At 43.1% G+C, this 17,367-nt stretch overlaps 1 protein-coding gene across 1 annotated transcript; it reads right to left on the minus strand.

Annotated features, from left to right (window-relative positions):
• Positions 1-4,701: 4,701 nt before the first annotated feature.
• On the minus strand, positions 4,702-14,453 carry LOC121400424 (protein kinase C delta type-like). Its single transcript, XM_041583520.1, has 9 exons — positions 13,912-14,453; positions 12,449-12,561; positions 11,942-12,106; positions 10,712-10,803; positions 9,903-9,965; positions 8,628-8,766; positions 7,794-7,985; positions 7,299-7,427; positions 4,702-5,568 (listed from the first exon to the last, which is right to left on the minus strand). The coding sequence occupies exons 1-9, from the start codon at positions 14,210-14,212 to the stop codon at positions 5,086-5,088; spliced, it is 1,677 nt and encodes a 558-aa protein (XP_041439454.1). The 5' UTR covers positions 14,213-14,453; the 3' UTR covers positions 4,702-5,085.
• Between the last annotated feature and the right edge of the window lie 2,914 nt (positions 14,454-17,367).

Genomic DNA, 17,367 nt, shown 5'->3' on the forward strand with positions numbered 1-17,367 from the left:
CTCTTAAAACAATGCAACTGGAATCAGACCTGGAAACTCAGACCTTGCAAAATTGCTTAAGGAGTCTGAACCAGCAGTACAGAAATTGTAAACAGCAAGGCAGATACTGTTGGTAAAACCTTTACAATTAACTTTAAAAACCATTGAACATTTAACATAAATGTATATTGCTTAGGGCTCTTACAGACGAGCGTTTTTACGTGCGCTCCACTGCGTTCCGTTTTTCTGCGTTCAGCCGCAGGGGAGCACAGGAATAGATGCATTACATTTTTTCCAATGGGGCTGTACACACACAGGTGCGTGTAGGCGCTGAACGCAGGAAAAATGCAGCATGTTGCGTCTCAACCTGCGTTCGGCGCCTACACGCGCCTGTGTGAGTACAGCCCCATTGTAAAAAATGTAATGCGTCTATTCCTGCGCTCCCCTGCAGCTAAACGCAGAAAAACGGAACGCAGGGGAGCGCAGGTAAAAACTCTCGTCTGTAAGAGCCCTTAGAATGATATTTTTCTTTACTATGCAAAAACAGTTTTTGTATGGAGTCCATAATTATCCTAAATATATTCCAGCCAGGCCCGGATTTCCTGGGTGAGCGCCCCTAGGCCGCACGGTCCTAGTGCCCGCCTGCACTTCCCTCCTCCCCTTGTGCACACACCAGAGTACTGGGGAGCTCTGTGTCCCCAGTGTTCCCCTGAAAGCAGCTGGGTGAGCCGCCCCTAATATTTGGCCACCTTGGCCCGGGCATTTGTGGCCTCGCAACAAATCTGGGCCGGATTTCACCCCCATCCTGCAGGTTAACCATGATTCTTGCAGCAAACCAAGTCATGCATTTTCTTGACCCCATGATGCTGTGCTGAACAAGGTACAAATGCCACTGTTACAAGAACTACAACTTTTCTGCAATGTTTTGAAAAGCGCTACAATCCAACCATCAAAGCTCTGGTACACTCAGGTGTACTGTACTTCTTGCCATTATGCTATTTGTAAAAATTTTTAAAAAAAAGCAAATAGGATGCCGTCTCCCCCTTCTACCCCCCACTTTCAAGTGAGGAAGGGACAGAGGTGTATGATGCACCTCATAAATATGTTGTTTCACACTTTTTTGCCATACAAATTAGTCCAAATGAGTCCAATATCCAAACACTTATAGATTTTATATAAGTCTTTATTATTTTTTATAAATAAAGAATTTAATTAAAAACAATTCATGAAAAAAAAGAAGATTATTCTGGTAGTTTAGGGAATTTGAAATTGTATTTTTAGTTCACATAATTCCTATTTATTATAAAGCTTATCCAGAGGAAGGCGAAAAAACCCTCTGAGGCCGTGTCCTATGTGCCTCAAAAGGGGAAAAAATTCCTTCCTGACTCCAATAGGCAGTCGGACTAGTCCCTGGATCGCTAATGTAATGGTGCCTATATTCTAATGCTTAGGGCTTAGCTGGATACTATTGAAAATGCTGCAGTAAAGAGAATTTAAGTTTGGTGTGTTATAGATTGTAGTGTAAGGGATACATTTTGGGGCTGGTGGAAAGGGCTATATGTAAAGGTCCATTAAATGGACCAGTGGTGAAGGCCAGAGAGCGCTGCCAATGTTAAGGGCTGCAGTCAGAGGCAGATAGAGTGGGCTATTGTTAAAGTAAAGGTCAATAGAAGGGACAGTGGTTAGGGCCACAGACAATGCCTGATGTTAAGAGCCAATGGCATGGGCTAGAGGTAAAGGCTGATAATGTGGGCCAGTGTTGAGGCCGGTGGTGAGGCCCAGAGATAGCAGCCAATGTTAAGGGCTAGAGGTAAAGGCCGATGGAATGGGCTAGTGTTGGGGCCGGTGGTGAGGGCCAGAGACAGCTGCCGATGTTAAGGGCTAGAGTAAAAGGCCAATAGAGTGGCCAGTGTTTGGGCCGGTGGAGTGGGCTAGAGACAATAGCCGATGTTAAGGGCTAGGGTGAAGGCCGATGGAATGGGCCAGTGTTGGGGCCAGTGGAGTGGGCTAGAGACAGTAGCCGGTGTTATGGGCTAGAGGTGAAGGCCGATGGAATGGGCCAGTGTTTGGGCCGGTGGAGTGGGCTAGAGACAGTAGCTGATGTTAAGGGCTAGAGGTGAAGGCCAATGGAATTGGTAAGTGTTGGGGCCAGTGGAGTGGGCTAAAGACAGTAGCCGATGTTATGGGCTAGAGGTAAAGGCCGATGGAATGGGCCAGTGTTGGGGCTAGTGGTGAAGGCCAGAGACATCAGCCAAAGTTAAGGGCTAGAGGTGAAGGCCGATGGAATGGGCCAGTGTTTGGGCCGGTGGAGTGGGCTAGAGACAGTAGCCGATGTTAATGGCTAGAAGTGAAGGCCGATGGAATGGGCAAGTGTTGGGGCCGGTGGAGTGGGCTAGAGACAGCAGCCGATGGTAAGGGCTAGAGGTGAAGACCGATGGAATGGGCCAGTGTTTGGGCCGGTGGAGTGGGCTAGAGACAGTAGCTGATGTTAATGGCTAGAGGTGAAGGCCGATGGAATGGGCAAGTGTTAGGGCCGGTGGAGTGGGCTAGAGACAGTGGCCGATGTTATGGGCTAGAGATAAAGGCCGATGGAATGGGCCAGTGTTGGGGCCGGTGGTGAGGGCCAGAGACAGCAGCCGATGTTAAGGGCTAGAGGTGAAGGCCGATGGAATGGGCCAGTGTTAGGGCCGGTGGAGTGGGCTAGAGACAGTAGCCGATGTTAATGGCTAGAGGTGAAGGCCGATGGAATGGGCAAGTGTTGGGGCCGGTGGAGTGGGCTAGAGACAGTAGCCGATGTTAATGGCTAGAGGTGAAGGCCGGTGGAGTGGGCTAGAGACAGTGGCCGATGTTATGGGCTAGAGACAGTGGCCGATGTTATGGGCTAGAGATAAAGGCCGATGGAATGGGCCAGTGTTGGGGCCGGTGGTGAGGGCCAGAGACAGCAGCCGATGTTAAGGGCTAGAGGTGAAGGCCGATGGAATGGGCAAGTGTTAGGGCCGGTGGAGTGGGCTAGAGACAGTGGCCGATGTTATGGGCTAGAGACAGTGGCCGATGTTATGGGCTAGAGATAAAGGCCGATGGAATGGGCCAGTGTTGGGGCCGGTGGTGAGGGCCAGAGACAGCAGCCGATGTTAAGGGCTAGAGGTGAAGGCCGATGGAATGGGCCAGTGTTAGGGCCGGTGGAGTGGGCTAGAGACAGTAGCCGATGTTAATGGCTAGAGGTGAAGGCCGATGGAATGGGACAGTGTTTGGGCCGGTGGAGTGGGCTAGAGACAGTAGCCGATGTTAATGGCTAGAGGTGAAGGCCGATGGAATGGGCAAGTGTTAGGGCCGGTGGAGTGGGCTAGAGACAGTAGCCGATGTTAATGGCTAGAGGTGAAGGCCGATGGAATGGGCAAGTGTTAGGGCCGGTGGAGTGGGCTAGAGACAGTAGCCGATGTTAATGGCTAGAGGTGAAGGCCGGTGGAGTGGGCTAGAGACAGTGGCCGATGTTATGGGCTAGAGACAGTGGCCGATGTTATGGGCTAGAGATAAAGGCCGATGGAATGGGCCAGTGTTGGGGCCGGTGGTGAGGGCCAGAGACAGCAGCCGATGTTAAGGGCTAGAGGTGAAGGCCGATGGAATGGGCAAGTGTTAGGGCCGGTGGAGTTGGCTAGAGACAGTGGCCGATGTTATGGGCTAGAGATAAAGGCCGATGGAATGGGCCAGTGTTGGGGCCGGTGGTGAGGGCCAGAGACAGCAGCCGATGTTAAGGGCTAGAGGTGAAGGCCGATGGAATGGGCCAGTGTTAGGGCCGGTGGAGTGGGCTAGAGACAGTAGCCGATGTTAATGGCTAGAGGTGAAGGCCGATGGAATGGGACAGTGTTTGGGCCGGTGGAGTGGGCTAGAGACAGTAGCCGATGTTAATGGCTAGAGGTGAAGGCCGATGGAATGGGCAAGTGTTAGGGCCGGTGGAGTGGGCTAGAGACAGTAGCCGATGTTAATGGCTAGAGGTGAAGGCCGATGGAATGGGCAAGTGTTAGGGCCGGTGGAGTGGGCTAGAGACAGTGGCCGATGTTATGGGCTAGAGATAAAGGCCGATGGAATGGGCCAGTGTTGGGGCCGGTGGTGAGGGCCAGAGACAGCAGCCGATGTTAAGGGCTAGAGGTGAAGGCCGATGGAATGGGCCAGTGTTAGGGCCGGTGGAGTGGGCTAGAGACAGTAGCCGATGTTAATGGCTAGAGGTGAAGGCCGATGGAATGGGCAAGTGTTGGGGCCGGTGGAGTGGGCTAGAGACAGTAGCCGATGTTAATGGCTAGAGGTGAAGGCCGGTGGAGTGGGCTAGAGACAGTGGCCGATGTTATGGGCTAGAGACAGTGGCCGATGTTATGGGCTAGAGATAAAGGCCGATGGAATGGGCCAGTGTTGGGGCCAGTGGTGAGGGCCAGAGACAGCAGCCGATGTTAAGGGCTAGAGGTGAAGGCCGATGGAATGGGCCATTGTTAGGGCCGGTGGAGTGGGCTAGAGACAGTAGCCGATGTTATGGGCTAGAGATAAAGGCCGATGGAATGGGCCAGTGTTGGGGCCGGTGGTGAGGGCCAGACAGAGCAGCCGATGTTAAGGGCTAGATGTGAAGGCCGATGGAATGGGCCAGTGTTTGGGCCGTTGGAGTGGGCTAGAGACAGTAGCCGATGTTATGGGCTAGAGGTGAAGGCCGATGGAATGGGCAAGTGTTGGGGCCGGTGGAGTGGGCTAGAGACAGTAGCCGATGTTATGGGCTAGAGATAAAGGCCGATGGAATGGGCCAGAGACAGCAGCCAATGTTAAGGGCTAGGGGTAAAGGCCAATGGAATGGCCCAATGTTGGGGCTGATGGTGAGGGCCAGAGACAGTACCCGGTGGTAAGGGCTAGAAGTAAAGGCGGTTGAATGGGTCACTGCAGAAACAGTGAGTGATGGAAAAGGCCGATGTAATGGGCCAGAGACAGTAGCCATTGGAAAAGGCTAGAGGCAGATGGAAAGAACAAGTGTTAGTAACAACGAAGGGTCAAAAATAAGCGTTAGGGAAAAGTGACAAAGGCCAGAGACTCAAGATGTTAAGGGCCAATGATAGAGCCAAAGGACGATGGTTACTGCAGGTGTGATGGAAAAGGCCAAGGGGTGTTGACGACATCAAGAGGCAGGTTATGATAAACTGGGACTAAGACTGAAACTGGCGGAGGGGGCCAAGGGGTGTTGATGACATCAAGAGGCAGGTTATTAGAAATTGGGACTATAACTGGACCTGGAGGAGGTCTAATAACAGGACCAAGGAAAGGATGGAGATTATAAGGAACTGATGGAAAAGGCTGTTGGTAGAAGCCGACATGAGGCCAATATGCAGTGTAAGGCTGGGCGGAGAAGCCAAAAGGACCAAATGGAAACGGATGGTATGGAGAGTTGATGGCCATTGGTTGGGCCTGACAATGGCAGAGATTCCTGGATGTCCAACAATGGCTTGGGTGCTCCAACTCGGATGACGGCGTGAGGCATTCTGAAGACATCTTGTATTTTATAGACTCCAAGAACGACAGCGGCTCTTCAATTGTCTTGCCGAAATCCACCGATGGCACCTGCAGTAAAGCAATATATTTAGCTTATTTTTCAGTCAAAATAAAATAACTTCATAATACTGAACATCTGCTGACGTTGCAGTGAAATTAATATTACAGTAACAAATGTAACGTAAACTGGACACCACTAGTAATTACAAAATATTAAAGGACAAGGAAAGGCAAAAAAATAAAATCCCATTTTTACTTTCTTTAATGAAAAAGAAACCTATCTCCAATATACTTTAATTAAAAAATGTGTACCGTTTTTATAGGAAACCTGCTTGTATGCAGTGAAATTCTCCCTTCATTTGCTGCTGTGGATAGGAATTGTCAGACAGTCCCTAAATGCTCTGCAGGGAAACAATCATACTTATGAACAGCAGGGGGAGCCCCCGCCTTACTTACCAGCCATGTAGAATTCAAGCAGCTTTGCTTATGAAGACCCCTAAGCAGCCCAGACCACACTGAGCATGTGCAGGGTCAGGGTCAGGCAAAGTTATGAAATGACAGCCCCCTGTGGCCAACTTTGAAAGCATAAATCATTTGTTTGATTAGGCTTGTGGTGCAGTAAGTTCATGTTTATGTTTAGTCTACAAAATACAGAATTTCTAGCCTTCTATTTTAGACTTTCCTTGTCCTTTAAATGTCTATCACAATCAATAAATACTGTTTTTCTTATTATTGGAGCAGGATAACTGAGTTTTTCAAAGGGTCAATTCTAGCCTAGGCCTGTCCATATTATCTGCTTGTACAGATCTATAGTATGGAAAGAAGATTTTTTTTACCCATTTACTAGTTTTAGTTAAAGGTGCACCTCCTTGTGTAATTGTATTATTCCTTAATTGAGATGTTTGGTGTTTCTGGATTTTTTTTTTCTCTATTACAGCTGGGAGATACTAGAAGGACATTTGAGCAGCTAGATAAGAAGTTACTTGAAACCTAAGAGAATGTTGAGAATGCTAGCGGTGATTGTCATTGAGAGGATGCTTTTGAGTGCCCCAGTGAATAAACCAGAGTTGGGAGGGTAATGGCCGAATAACAGGCTTATCTCTCCAGTGTAATGAACATAAAAGAGTTAGAGACACAAAGTTGTTAAAGTACTTTTAGTCTTCCGGCTACTTATTTTCAGAAGTTTCCAGAAGGAAATTTGAAAAATGTTCTAGGGTTACACAGAATTAGGAAAAATTACACTCTACAGTTCTCACATCAGAACTAAACTACTATCCATCTACTATCATTTGTCAGACTGACAATCTATGGGCTGCTGTATGATGCCATAGAAAGTCACTATTTAGTGGGCTGGTGGGTGCTGTTTGTACCTTTGTGTACTTGGAATGCTAGGGCCTTTTTTGACTCCCAGTCAAGACCTGCCCTGCGCCTACTGTCCCTACTGAATCAACCCCACTGCCTTAAAGTCTATTGAGTGGCTGCACCAAATCCGCTGTTCATCTCTGCACTTTGTTGGCAAGTACAGGGAGAGGGTTTAATGCAGTTGCAGACACGACACTGTGCAGGGGCTGCTAAACTTTATATACATGGTATTGCTTTATCATTGCAAGGCAAGTGAATTAGGCAAAAATGTATAGCTGATTCATTATATAAAACAATTCAGTGAACTGTTTACCAGTTTTGTGTGCAGTGTGGATAACAGATCCAATACTTAGCATAATAGTAGGGCAGTGGCACTGGTGAATGAGCAAAGTGTAATGAGCAAATTTGTGTCATTCATACGGCAGACATGTACTTACTGTTTTTGGTTTGGAAGGGGGTGGTACATTCAGCTTTTCTAGGTTCACCCAATCGATGGAACGGAAAAATGGGTGCTTCCGAATGTTCCCATTCCGGCCAAGTCGCTTCTTAGGATCTTTCGTCAGTAGCTAAAGTATAAGAAAAAGAGATCAGTGATTTATATATATTGTTGGAGTTAAATACCTGCCATTCATATCACAAAGAGCCAGCTAGATTTGTACAAAGTTATCACACCCAGCAATAGATATATGACAGCAACAGGACCGAATTTCTCTTCAGGGCCCCCAGAGGCCAGCATCCTCCACCACCCCAGGATCGTGTGCAACTGCATTCTTTGATCTTACTCAGATCACATTTAAACAAATTGCAGGTGCAGCTGGGTGACATGCCATCCCTTCATTTGAGCCACCCTATGTCTGGGTGTTTGTGGCCTTGCTAGAAATACAGGCCTGTATAGCAGAGCTAGTGACATCCCTTGTAGTTCCTATATTCACCTTTCGCAGGAGATCTTGCAGTTGTTTGTTGAGCCATTCTGGAATGTAGGGCTCCTTATACAGAATGTCGTTGGTGAAGTTTGAGGAGTCATTTTCCAAGCCGAATGGATGAGATCCGGTGGCCATCTTATATATGGTGATTCCAAGGCTCCACCAGTCTATTCCTGCATCATACTCCTCATCTCTGATTACCTAGAAAAGAAAAAACACATAGAGCATTATAATTACCCAGTGTTTTTTACTTACTTTGCATTGTTGTACCTATTCACATCATTTGTTTTGGACAAATGAAAGGGAATTCATTTTTTTCTTAGTGTACAAGGCCAGTGTTACAGCAGCCCTATAAATAATTATAGCAGCCTTAATTACTACTATGTCTTGTATCTTGTTTTATATTATATACATCTATACCTATCTGTCTATAAACAGAGGTAACAGACAGAAGCATTTCTAGCAGGGGCTTCTATGGAGGCACAAATCTTTACTGTTAAGGGACTGTGATAGAGGTTTAGGCCTTGTATAGCAGCCCAAAGCATTAGGTGCATAATTATGAGCCTAATCCATTGTTCAGTTTTCTTCTTTAAGGGTAGGCTACAAAATCTGAATATCATCATGCAGCTATGGCAATGGCAAAACCATATCTAAAAGAGAAAGATAATGAGAGGTAACATTTTTGATTCAATGAATGATATATGCATCCTAACTCTTTATCCCTGGCTAGCAACTTTTAAGAAGTTGGATAATAAGCATAATCAAATCATTCTCCCTCAATTTGCTTCATTGATCAGAAACCTAACACCTCAGTGCAATATGCATTTGCTTGGAGTCTCTTACCTCAGGGGCCAGGTAGGGCAATGTTCCTACTACTCCTCTGGCTTTTTTCTCTCCAAAGATGCCCTCAACCGCCATTCCAAAGTCGAGAATCTTAATATGCCCCTTGTTGGTCACTAGGACATTATTTGCTTTGAAATCTCTACAAGGTACAGATTAGGGTTGAGAAAATGAAAATGAAACGAAGGTCAGTGATATTGCAAAGTTCTAAAAGGATAACAAATATGGAGCTGCACATATAAAAAAAAATGTCATAATGGAAAAATAATAAAACAATGACCAAGTATAAAATGTACAATATTCAGGAAAACTGTTAAATCACACAGCTCCAGGCAGGATTTTTAAACTGCAATGTGTTTATTAGCAGTGTAGGCACACTACATGTTTCAGGCAAAGCCATTTATCAAATAAAGACTTGATAAATAAACATGTAGTGTGCCTACACTGCTAATAAACACATTGCAGTTTAATAATACTGCCTGGAGCTGTTTGATTCAACTGTTTTCCTTAATATTGTACCTTAAGGTGTAACACAGACACCTGAATCCGCAGTCACAAGGAACATTGGGGCTTGAAACCAAATACTTTTTTTCTATAAAATGTCTTAAAATGTCATTATTTACAAAATACTAAAGGCATTGTTTTGATATTATAGGGCAACATGCAAAAAAGCTAAAACAAAACAACTCGCGACACCAGAAGCCAGCTCCCTCTCCTGCACAGCTGCAAACTTTTGGCTGTCACTACTGCACATGTGCTGGGCTGAGGGCTTTCAGGCAATGGGAGAGATCCAGGAGCTCATGGCAGTACTTCAGTGTTCAGAAGGAGGTCGTTTGGACAGCAAAGTTGGGATGAAAGTGCCCCACAGACATGTAAGTTCTTGTAGTTAGTGTATGCAAAAAGTGTTGTTTAAGGTGGGCCACTGCTTCTGAAAGCAGCCCCTGTGACTGCTGGGAGTGTTGTTTCAGGAGACAGAGCCATGAGTGCAGAGAATGTAAAAACTCAGACATATATTGCCTTTAAAAGCAATTACATGTACAAGTGTAAAATGATTGAATATATTTCTAATGCATTGGAAAGCTGCTTAAACATCCATTTTGCTTCACAGTGCAAATAAAAAAAAAAAACCTTTTTGGGTGAAGGACCCCTTGAATTCAACAAATATATTGATTTTTTTTTTAAACTCTTCTCTGCTATGAACAGTGTGATTTGTGATACAAGCTTAAATTGAAATGAAGAATAAACACAGAAATATAGTGAGAGTTTTTTGCAACATACCGATGGATAATCCCATTTGAGTGGAGATACTGAAGGGCGCAAACCATCTCCGCTGCGTAGAATCTTTGGGGGAAAAAAAACAGCAACCATTATTTAAAAGTTATAATGAATAAATAATATTTACTCTAGTCTATTGTTCTTCCTTAATCAGAACCGTGCTTACTATATTTAATTAGGTCTCATTTATTATCCTATGGCAAGTACCACAGTGCAACAAAAAAGGCACAAAGTGTGCGCACACACACACACACACACACACATATGTGCAGTAGGTGGGTGGATGTGGGTATCCAATCATTTTATGTAGGCTAGAGGTCACCAGCAGCCACAAGGCACAGCCTAGCCCTGTACCTAACACCTAAATTCTTAAATTAAGCTTTTAACACACAGTTACATGCCATCTATTACTTTAATAACAATGATACAAATGCATCCAGTCTCATGCAAATATGAGAATATTAGACAACTACATTCACTTTATGCCATTATTATACTCTCCTGTATTTTTGTTTATGGCTATGACTACAGAAAAAATAGGCATTAGTGTAGTAAGAATCCAGGATTCATGGCAAAGGGAAGTGGGGCTACTGGACAGCACTTTTTAAAAGAGGAATATATTGTTGATTACATCATCAGATACACATAAAACAAGTAATATTTCTTAAGTGCTGTAATAAAACGATAGTAGAAAAAATAAAATGGTGATCGTTTCCTTGCTTTCATATGGACTATAAACATCTAGGTCCTCTAGGTAACACCCCTCACTGCTTTTTTAATGTCTTATTCCTATCACACAATGAGCCACTTACTTTACTGAGTTCATCTTCAGAAGTCCTGAATCCAGAATCTTTTGATCCAAGGTCCCTCCGCTGATGTACTCCATGACCATAACAGCATGACGCTGGTTGGAGAAAGAAAAGAAAAAGCTTCTAAAGCCCAAACATATATGACCCCAACACACATGAATGATTATGCCTTTTTGCATAAAACTATTGTTTTTTTTAAATTATTTTTAAGAGGAAAGCTGATCTATTGTCTTTCAAGTTCTTTCTTGTCATATTATCCTGATGAAGATGATCAAATTATGAGGCTGCATTGACATTACTATACACACACTGATGTTATGGCTGAAGAAAACTCCAACTTGGAAATTCTAAGTAAACATATCTACTACAGACATTGTTGGTGCAAGGTTCCCATAATGGAGCAGTGTCGGACTGGGACACCAGGGGCCCACCCAAAAACCTAAGCCCAGGGCCCACCCAAAAACATTAGACCAGGGGCCCCTCTCAGTACTATTATTCTTCCTCTCCTCAATCAACTTCTATTCTCCTAGTCTGTTTTCTTTACATACTATAATCAATTATTCCATCTATTTAGCCTCTTTGTTCTCATAGAAAAAGGTAATGGCCATGAAATAGACCAAAAGTTTAGCAGCATGAGGGCCCACTGACACCTTGGCCCACCGGGAGTTTTCCTGGTATCCCGGTGGGCCAGTCCGACACTGTAATGGAGAAGGATCTGTAAGTATTGCTAACCCCATTATTGAGCCCATGATATGATAAAAAATAGGGCAACTGACAGGAGACCCCTACATTACAGCACAAGACAGAAGTCAATAATGGATTTTGTGTTTGAGGAGGCTAACAAAAGATAGAGAAATCATGTATAGTCTGTTAAATAGGCACTGACCGATATAGAGATAGGCTGGGAGATATATTCAGCTTACATAGATACAGATATGTTATCATAGAGATAAACATATAGACACTTACACAGAAAGGCAAATTAATACAAAGACATATAGACAGATAGTCGATAGATACAGATTTGAAGTGAATCAATTCGATTAGAGACAAATAGATAACGTGAAAAAACTGGTTGGGATTTTAATAGGCATAGTTCACAGTTTAATAAACGAACCCCTTTAATTCCCATAAAAGTGAGAGCTATGAAATTTCTCTCTGGTGAACTGTGGCAAGTTCTACTTCACCCTTTGATAGATACAATGCCATTAATGTTTTGACACTATCTAGTACCTGAGTATGGAAGGATCCATATCCTTGACAAAGGAATGGGCATCCAGCAGCCATCTTCAGCACATGAGCCTCAGTGAGGGTTTCACTAAGTTGGTCCTGGCAGCACTTCTTTATGACCTTTATGGCCACGTGCTGGCTCTTGTTGGGCAGAGATGCCAACATCACCTGAAAAAAATACAGAAAAAGATATATGATTAGAAGTTTATTTCTGGGACTGGATTAACCTCAGCCTAGGCCACTACACTTGTTACAGTATGGTGAGACATGGCATCTACACTTTATCCTACCTGTAGAAGATAAACATTAATGAGAGATCTAGCCACTGACAAGAGCGTTGGAATGAAAGTTTATGAACAGGTCACAGCAGCAAGGAACAAATAATTATTTTAAAAAGTTGCCACCTGCTGCCTCCCAACATTTCTGGGGCTTTCCTATAATTCCAGGCTTGTTAGGGACAATTGGCCCTAACTGATTCTGACAAACAGTTCCCAAATGTTCATCACTTACTTTGCCAAAGGAACCAATCCCAAGCAATGCGTGGATCTTACACGTGCTGACTGCAACATGGAGAGGAACTTCTTCTTCTTCTTGGTGGGGCCTCTTCTGCTCACTTCCTGCTTCTAGAGAAAAAGGCAGACATATAAAAAGAATTAAAGTAGTTATTGGAAAACACAGAAAACTTGGGGAAAATGTTTCCTTTGTGCATATTGGCATTTATTTAATATGAGATTGTACTTAGCTTTCCACAAAAGTACACATTACAAAATCTATACTGGTTCGCTTATGAGAGATAATTTGATAGAACTATATAATTTATCAGTAAGCATAATAGATAATGTACGCAATGAATTCTGTGAACATATAAAAGAATGGAGCTGCAGGCCAAGTGCTAAACTCCACTAACTCCAAAGTCACTTCTTATATCTTTAAAAATGTTAGTACAGGTATGTAATCCGTTATCTGGAAACCCATTATCCAGAAAGTTCAAAAGAAAAGATTTATCTGGAACGCCTCAGGTCCCATTCTGGATAACAGGTCCAATACCTGTACAGGGTACATAATACAGGCATGGAATCCATTATTTAGAAACCCATTATCCAGAAAGCTCTAAATTATGGGAAAGCGATCCCTTATAGACTCCATTTAAATCAAATAATTCTAAATTTTAAAAATGATTTCCTTTTTCTCTGTAATAACACAATAAAAAGTCATTGTTGGAGTAGTTGGCCAGCTTAAATATTTTGCAATATATGGACAAACAATCCCTGTTTTGTTTAAAGGGTAAGGCATTTTTTAGTAGCTGAATGCACAAAATGTCTCCATGTCTTAAATATATTGATAATGGGTTGAGTCCAAAGGACCTCTCGTATTTGTCTATATGTATTTTGTGGTCACAGCCTCATTGCACCCCTGCTTAATGGATTAAAAATTAGTGGTGAGCACAACTTTCCCTTTTTTTGGTAAGAAAGAGCAGTGAAAGGGAGGGCAGTGAAACTATGCTTTTACAGATATGGGACCTGTTATACAGAATGCTCAGGACCTGGGGTTTTCCAGATAATGGATCTTTCTGTAATTAGAAAAGGGAAATGTTCAATATATTATTTTATGGTTTGAAGTCTTTTGACTAGAAAAAGCCACACAGCAACCAAAACAATCTGTTGAGATGGTTCAGTATCCCTGTAAGTAAGTTTTAATACACACAGAAGTCAGTTGGAAACACTGCAGACAGGCAGCTATAGATACAAACTGACATACATATTGACCAGAGAAACTTGTAGGAGCAAAGATTGAAAGACATCTAGCTAGATTGATAGACAGACAGACAAATTAGGCCGATCTATAAATTTTCTTTAAATAGGTTTAGCCCCCCCAGGCTTTCATTAAAATCCACATTACAAACGGTGCTGTTTACCCATAAATACATAATAGCAGCATCCCAGCTTCATTTAAAATGACTTGTTTTTAATTACCCTCTGTTTTGATTGGGTCCTCATCATTTCGGGGTCTTTTTCTTTCCTTCTTTTCTTTCTTCTTTTCTTTTTCCGTATAATCCTCCTCCTTGATGTTGTCACTGCACTGATGTTTAACCTTTTTCTTCCTTTTTCTCCCACTTTCCTTTTCAGCGCTGATGTCCATCGTTCTCTTCACCGTGATGGTATCCCCTTTCTCCTTTTCCATCTCTGCCTTAGTAGCAGCAAAAAGTTGTTGCTTTTCCTCACTCCTTATTGGAGGAGTACTCTTCTCCATCGCTGGAGGCAATTTATCTCCCATAATTGGGGAATTCACTTACCACAAGAAAAAAAAAACGCAAGTGAGACTCAGTGAGATGCACGCTGGTCTGAGTCAAACCATGTACTGAGACCAACTGTCACTAACTGTACAAGACTGAGCTGTGACCAACTGTCACTAACTGTATACGACCAACTGTCACAGTGGCATGTGCACTATACGGTCACATGTGCAGCCGTGTATCAGGGCAAGTCTGATATAAATCATCAGCATCAACAAGAAATAAAATTATTATTTTTATTATTATTAATCTATGTTTCGTGTACAGATTGTAGTTAAATATTGCCTTTAGCTGCCATTTAGCCTTTAAAACATATATTAAAACATATATTAATTGGCTGGGGCTTAAAAGTTCCCTGCTTTCTCATTAGAGCTCCTGAGTTAAGGGTAAGTACAACATGGTCTTACTACTCAGCAGGACCACCATCAGAAATCGCAGGGCCCCATACTACAAAATTTCCTGGGCCCCCTGGGCTGCGCCCATCGCAAGCCCCACCTACAGGTCCGCCCTCCCCACCACACAGTAAAAAAACAAAAAAAATATTGGTGGCTAGGGTTCCCACATGTTAATAAATAAAAAGATATTGGTGGTCAGGGCCCCCCATAAAAAAACATTTGTGGCCAAGGCCCCCCATTAAAAAATATTGGTGGCTAGGACCCCACATGAGAAAAAAAAATTGGTGGCGAAAATTGGTGGTCAGGGCCCCACCCCCCACATTATAAGAAAATTGGTGGCCAGGGCCCCTTAAACGTCCATGCCTTCCTGAAGTCAGCAGCTCTCAGAAAGATGGGGGGCCCGGCTAATCAAGTAAGTGTGGAGTGGGCCCCCTATAACTCTCCCCCCTGATGACGGCCCTGTGTCCAAGCTAGTGACTTAATGGGAAAGTAAAAGATTGAGGGTAGAATTTCTTAAACAGACCAGATCAGTCACAGTTCCTCCTTTGATTCCAAGTTAGATAATACCTTATTATTAGTAAAAGTGTATATTGTCTTGTGGATGCTTGCCGTGTTGATGATTTTGGTCTTATCAATTAATATCTGGTGGTAAATTTTTTTTTGAGTTTATACTGAGTGGATATCAAGAAGTATTTGGTGGATTTTGTAAGAAGTAATAATTTGATTTGTTATTATTAAATATAAATAAATTAATTATTTTGTTAAATAGTTGTCCTGATTTTTCACCCTTTGTACTAATTGATTGGGAAGTCTCGATATTAAATTCAGAGTTGGGCATATATTAAGACTCCTCCTGTTTATTACTTATAAGGAGCCTTAAATTCTTTTATATGATTTTATCAAATATATGTTTAAATAGCCCGACATACTGGACCTAGTGTCAGGTAACTGCCTAATACAGATGGTTTCTGTACTGTTAGAGAAGGTCCTAAGACAGTATAGGAATTAGCTTGTTCTTATATGAACTGACTAGTTTCCATCTCTTTACTGGACCTGTCAGGTATTTACCTAATACAGATGGTTCCTGTACTGTTATAGAAGGTCCATAGACAGGATGGGAATTAGCTTGTTCTTGTATGAACTGACTAGTTTCTATCCCTTTACTGGACCTCATATGAAACAGCAGTAAAACAGTCTAACACAGATGATGGATTTCACACATCTTATATATGAATAACTAAGTACTATCTCAAAAATGGCAGAAATATGTCCTTTAATGAGTTGCAAATAGTTTTCTATCGATTTGACATACCATAAGGTTAATATATTGTGAGGGCCTTTATAAGGATGAGAAATAGCTAGCTCTATTAGAACAGACTAGAGTCTATCCTTATTTGGGACCTTACTTTGAAGGTCCTTGTACTGGATGGCATTTAGCTTTGTCATTATAGACTGGACTAATTCCTATACTTACCTGGTACCTCACCACTAGAGGCATTAGGTCCTTTCTAGGGATAAAAACTAGCTCACTGCCACATGAATCATCTATTTCCTATCCACTATAGGAACTAGTCGCTACCGCTGCCACCAGAGGGCCCCAATGAACTCTTCTGTCTGTGCAGCAACTGGTGCGCCGCATTCAGTCCCAGCGTCCGGCAACACTCACAACTGATCCCTAAGTATCTTATACTGCATGTACGGGGGCTGTGTGTGTGCGTTTTGTCTTCCCTTTTCTTATAATCATTGGGCAGAATGTGCAGCAACGGCTTCTGCCTCTGCTCTTAACTCTGCCCCTTCCCAATACTCAGTGTCCCACCCCTTGTTTCCTTACTGACTTCTATACACAGTTTGTATTAGACACTTCTGCATTGCCCTCCCCACTTTCCCCTTTGTGCCAGTCCCTAGATGAAATACAGACAATGAACTGGGAATTGAGTTTTATTCAGATACTTTGAATTAGACAGACACTGAGCTGCAACTTTACATCCATAATGTATCCCTCCAATAGTTTCTTTGGTATCTTCTCAGAGATATTAGATATTGCAGCAGAGGACAGGAGGAGTCGGTACAATTAACATTCATATATATTTACCCGGTTGCTCATCATTGGCTAATGAACAGTTTCAGGTCCTTATATAAGTGGGTCCTTGCCAGAGATCTGCCATTAAATAGATGCTGTTCACAAAGCCAGTACAATTTCATTTATAAAACATTGGGGCGAGGTATCCCTGAGGCACAGCTTGTTGTTACCCTGAAATAATTCATTTTAAAGAGCTTCACTTTGCTCTGAATGCAGCACTTTGTTCACTGGTGCTGAATCCAGAGGGAGATTGAATGAAATTGGGGGGATGCCCAGGATACTAAACACAAGTTAAGGCATTCTGGACAGGGGGTCTCTGTATTATGGCCTGCCTATGGCAGATGATGAGTACTGGCAGGGGTAGATTTGGGTTTTTCTATCTCCAAACTAATGACCCATGTGCTACCAGTCATATGGCAGTAAGCATTTGGATTGGTTGAGCTGCCTATTAAGGCTTTTACCTCTGTGGATGTGGAACCTACACTACAGACAAAGTATTGGTACCCTGATTGAATGGCAAAGGCTCCACCATAAATGGAACAGATGAAACCAAACTGCAGGTGAATAGAGTAAAATGGCAGAATTTATGGCACAAAGTAAAGATGGCGGTTGCTTCCCCCACCAGCTATTGGGTCAGACTGGAACAGAGAAACAAAGGGGA

Source organism: Xenopus laevis, chromosome 2S, assembly GCF_017654675.1.
Source record: "Xenopus laevis strain J_2021 chromosome 2S, Xenopus_laevis_v10.1, whole genome shotgun sequence".
Classification (NCBI taxonomy): Eukaryota; Metazoa; Chordata; class Amphibia; order Anura; family Pipidae; genus Xenopus; species Xenopus laevis.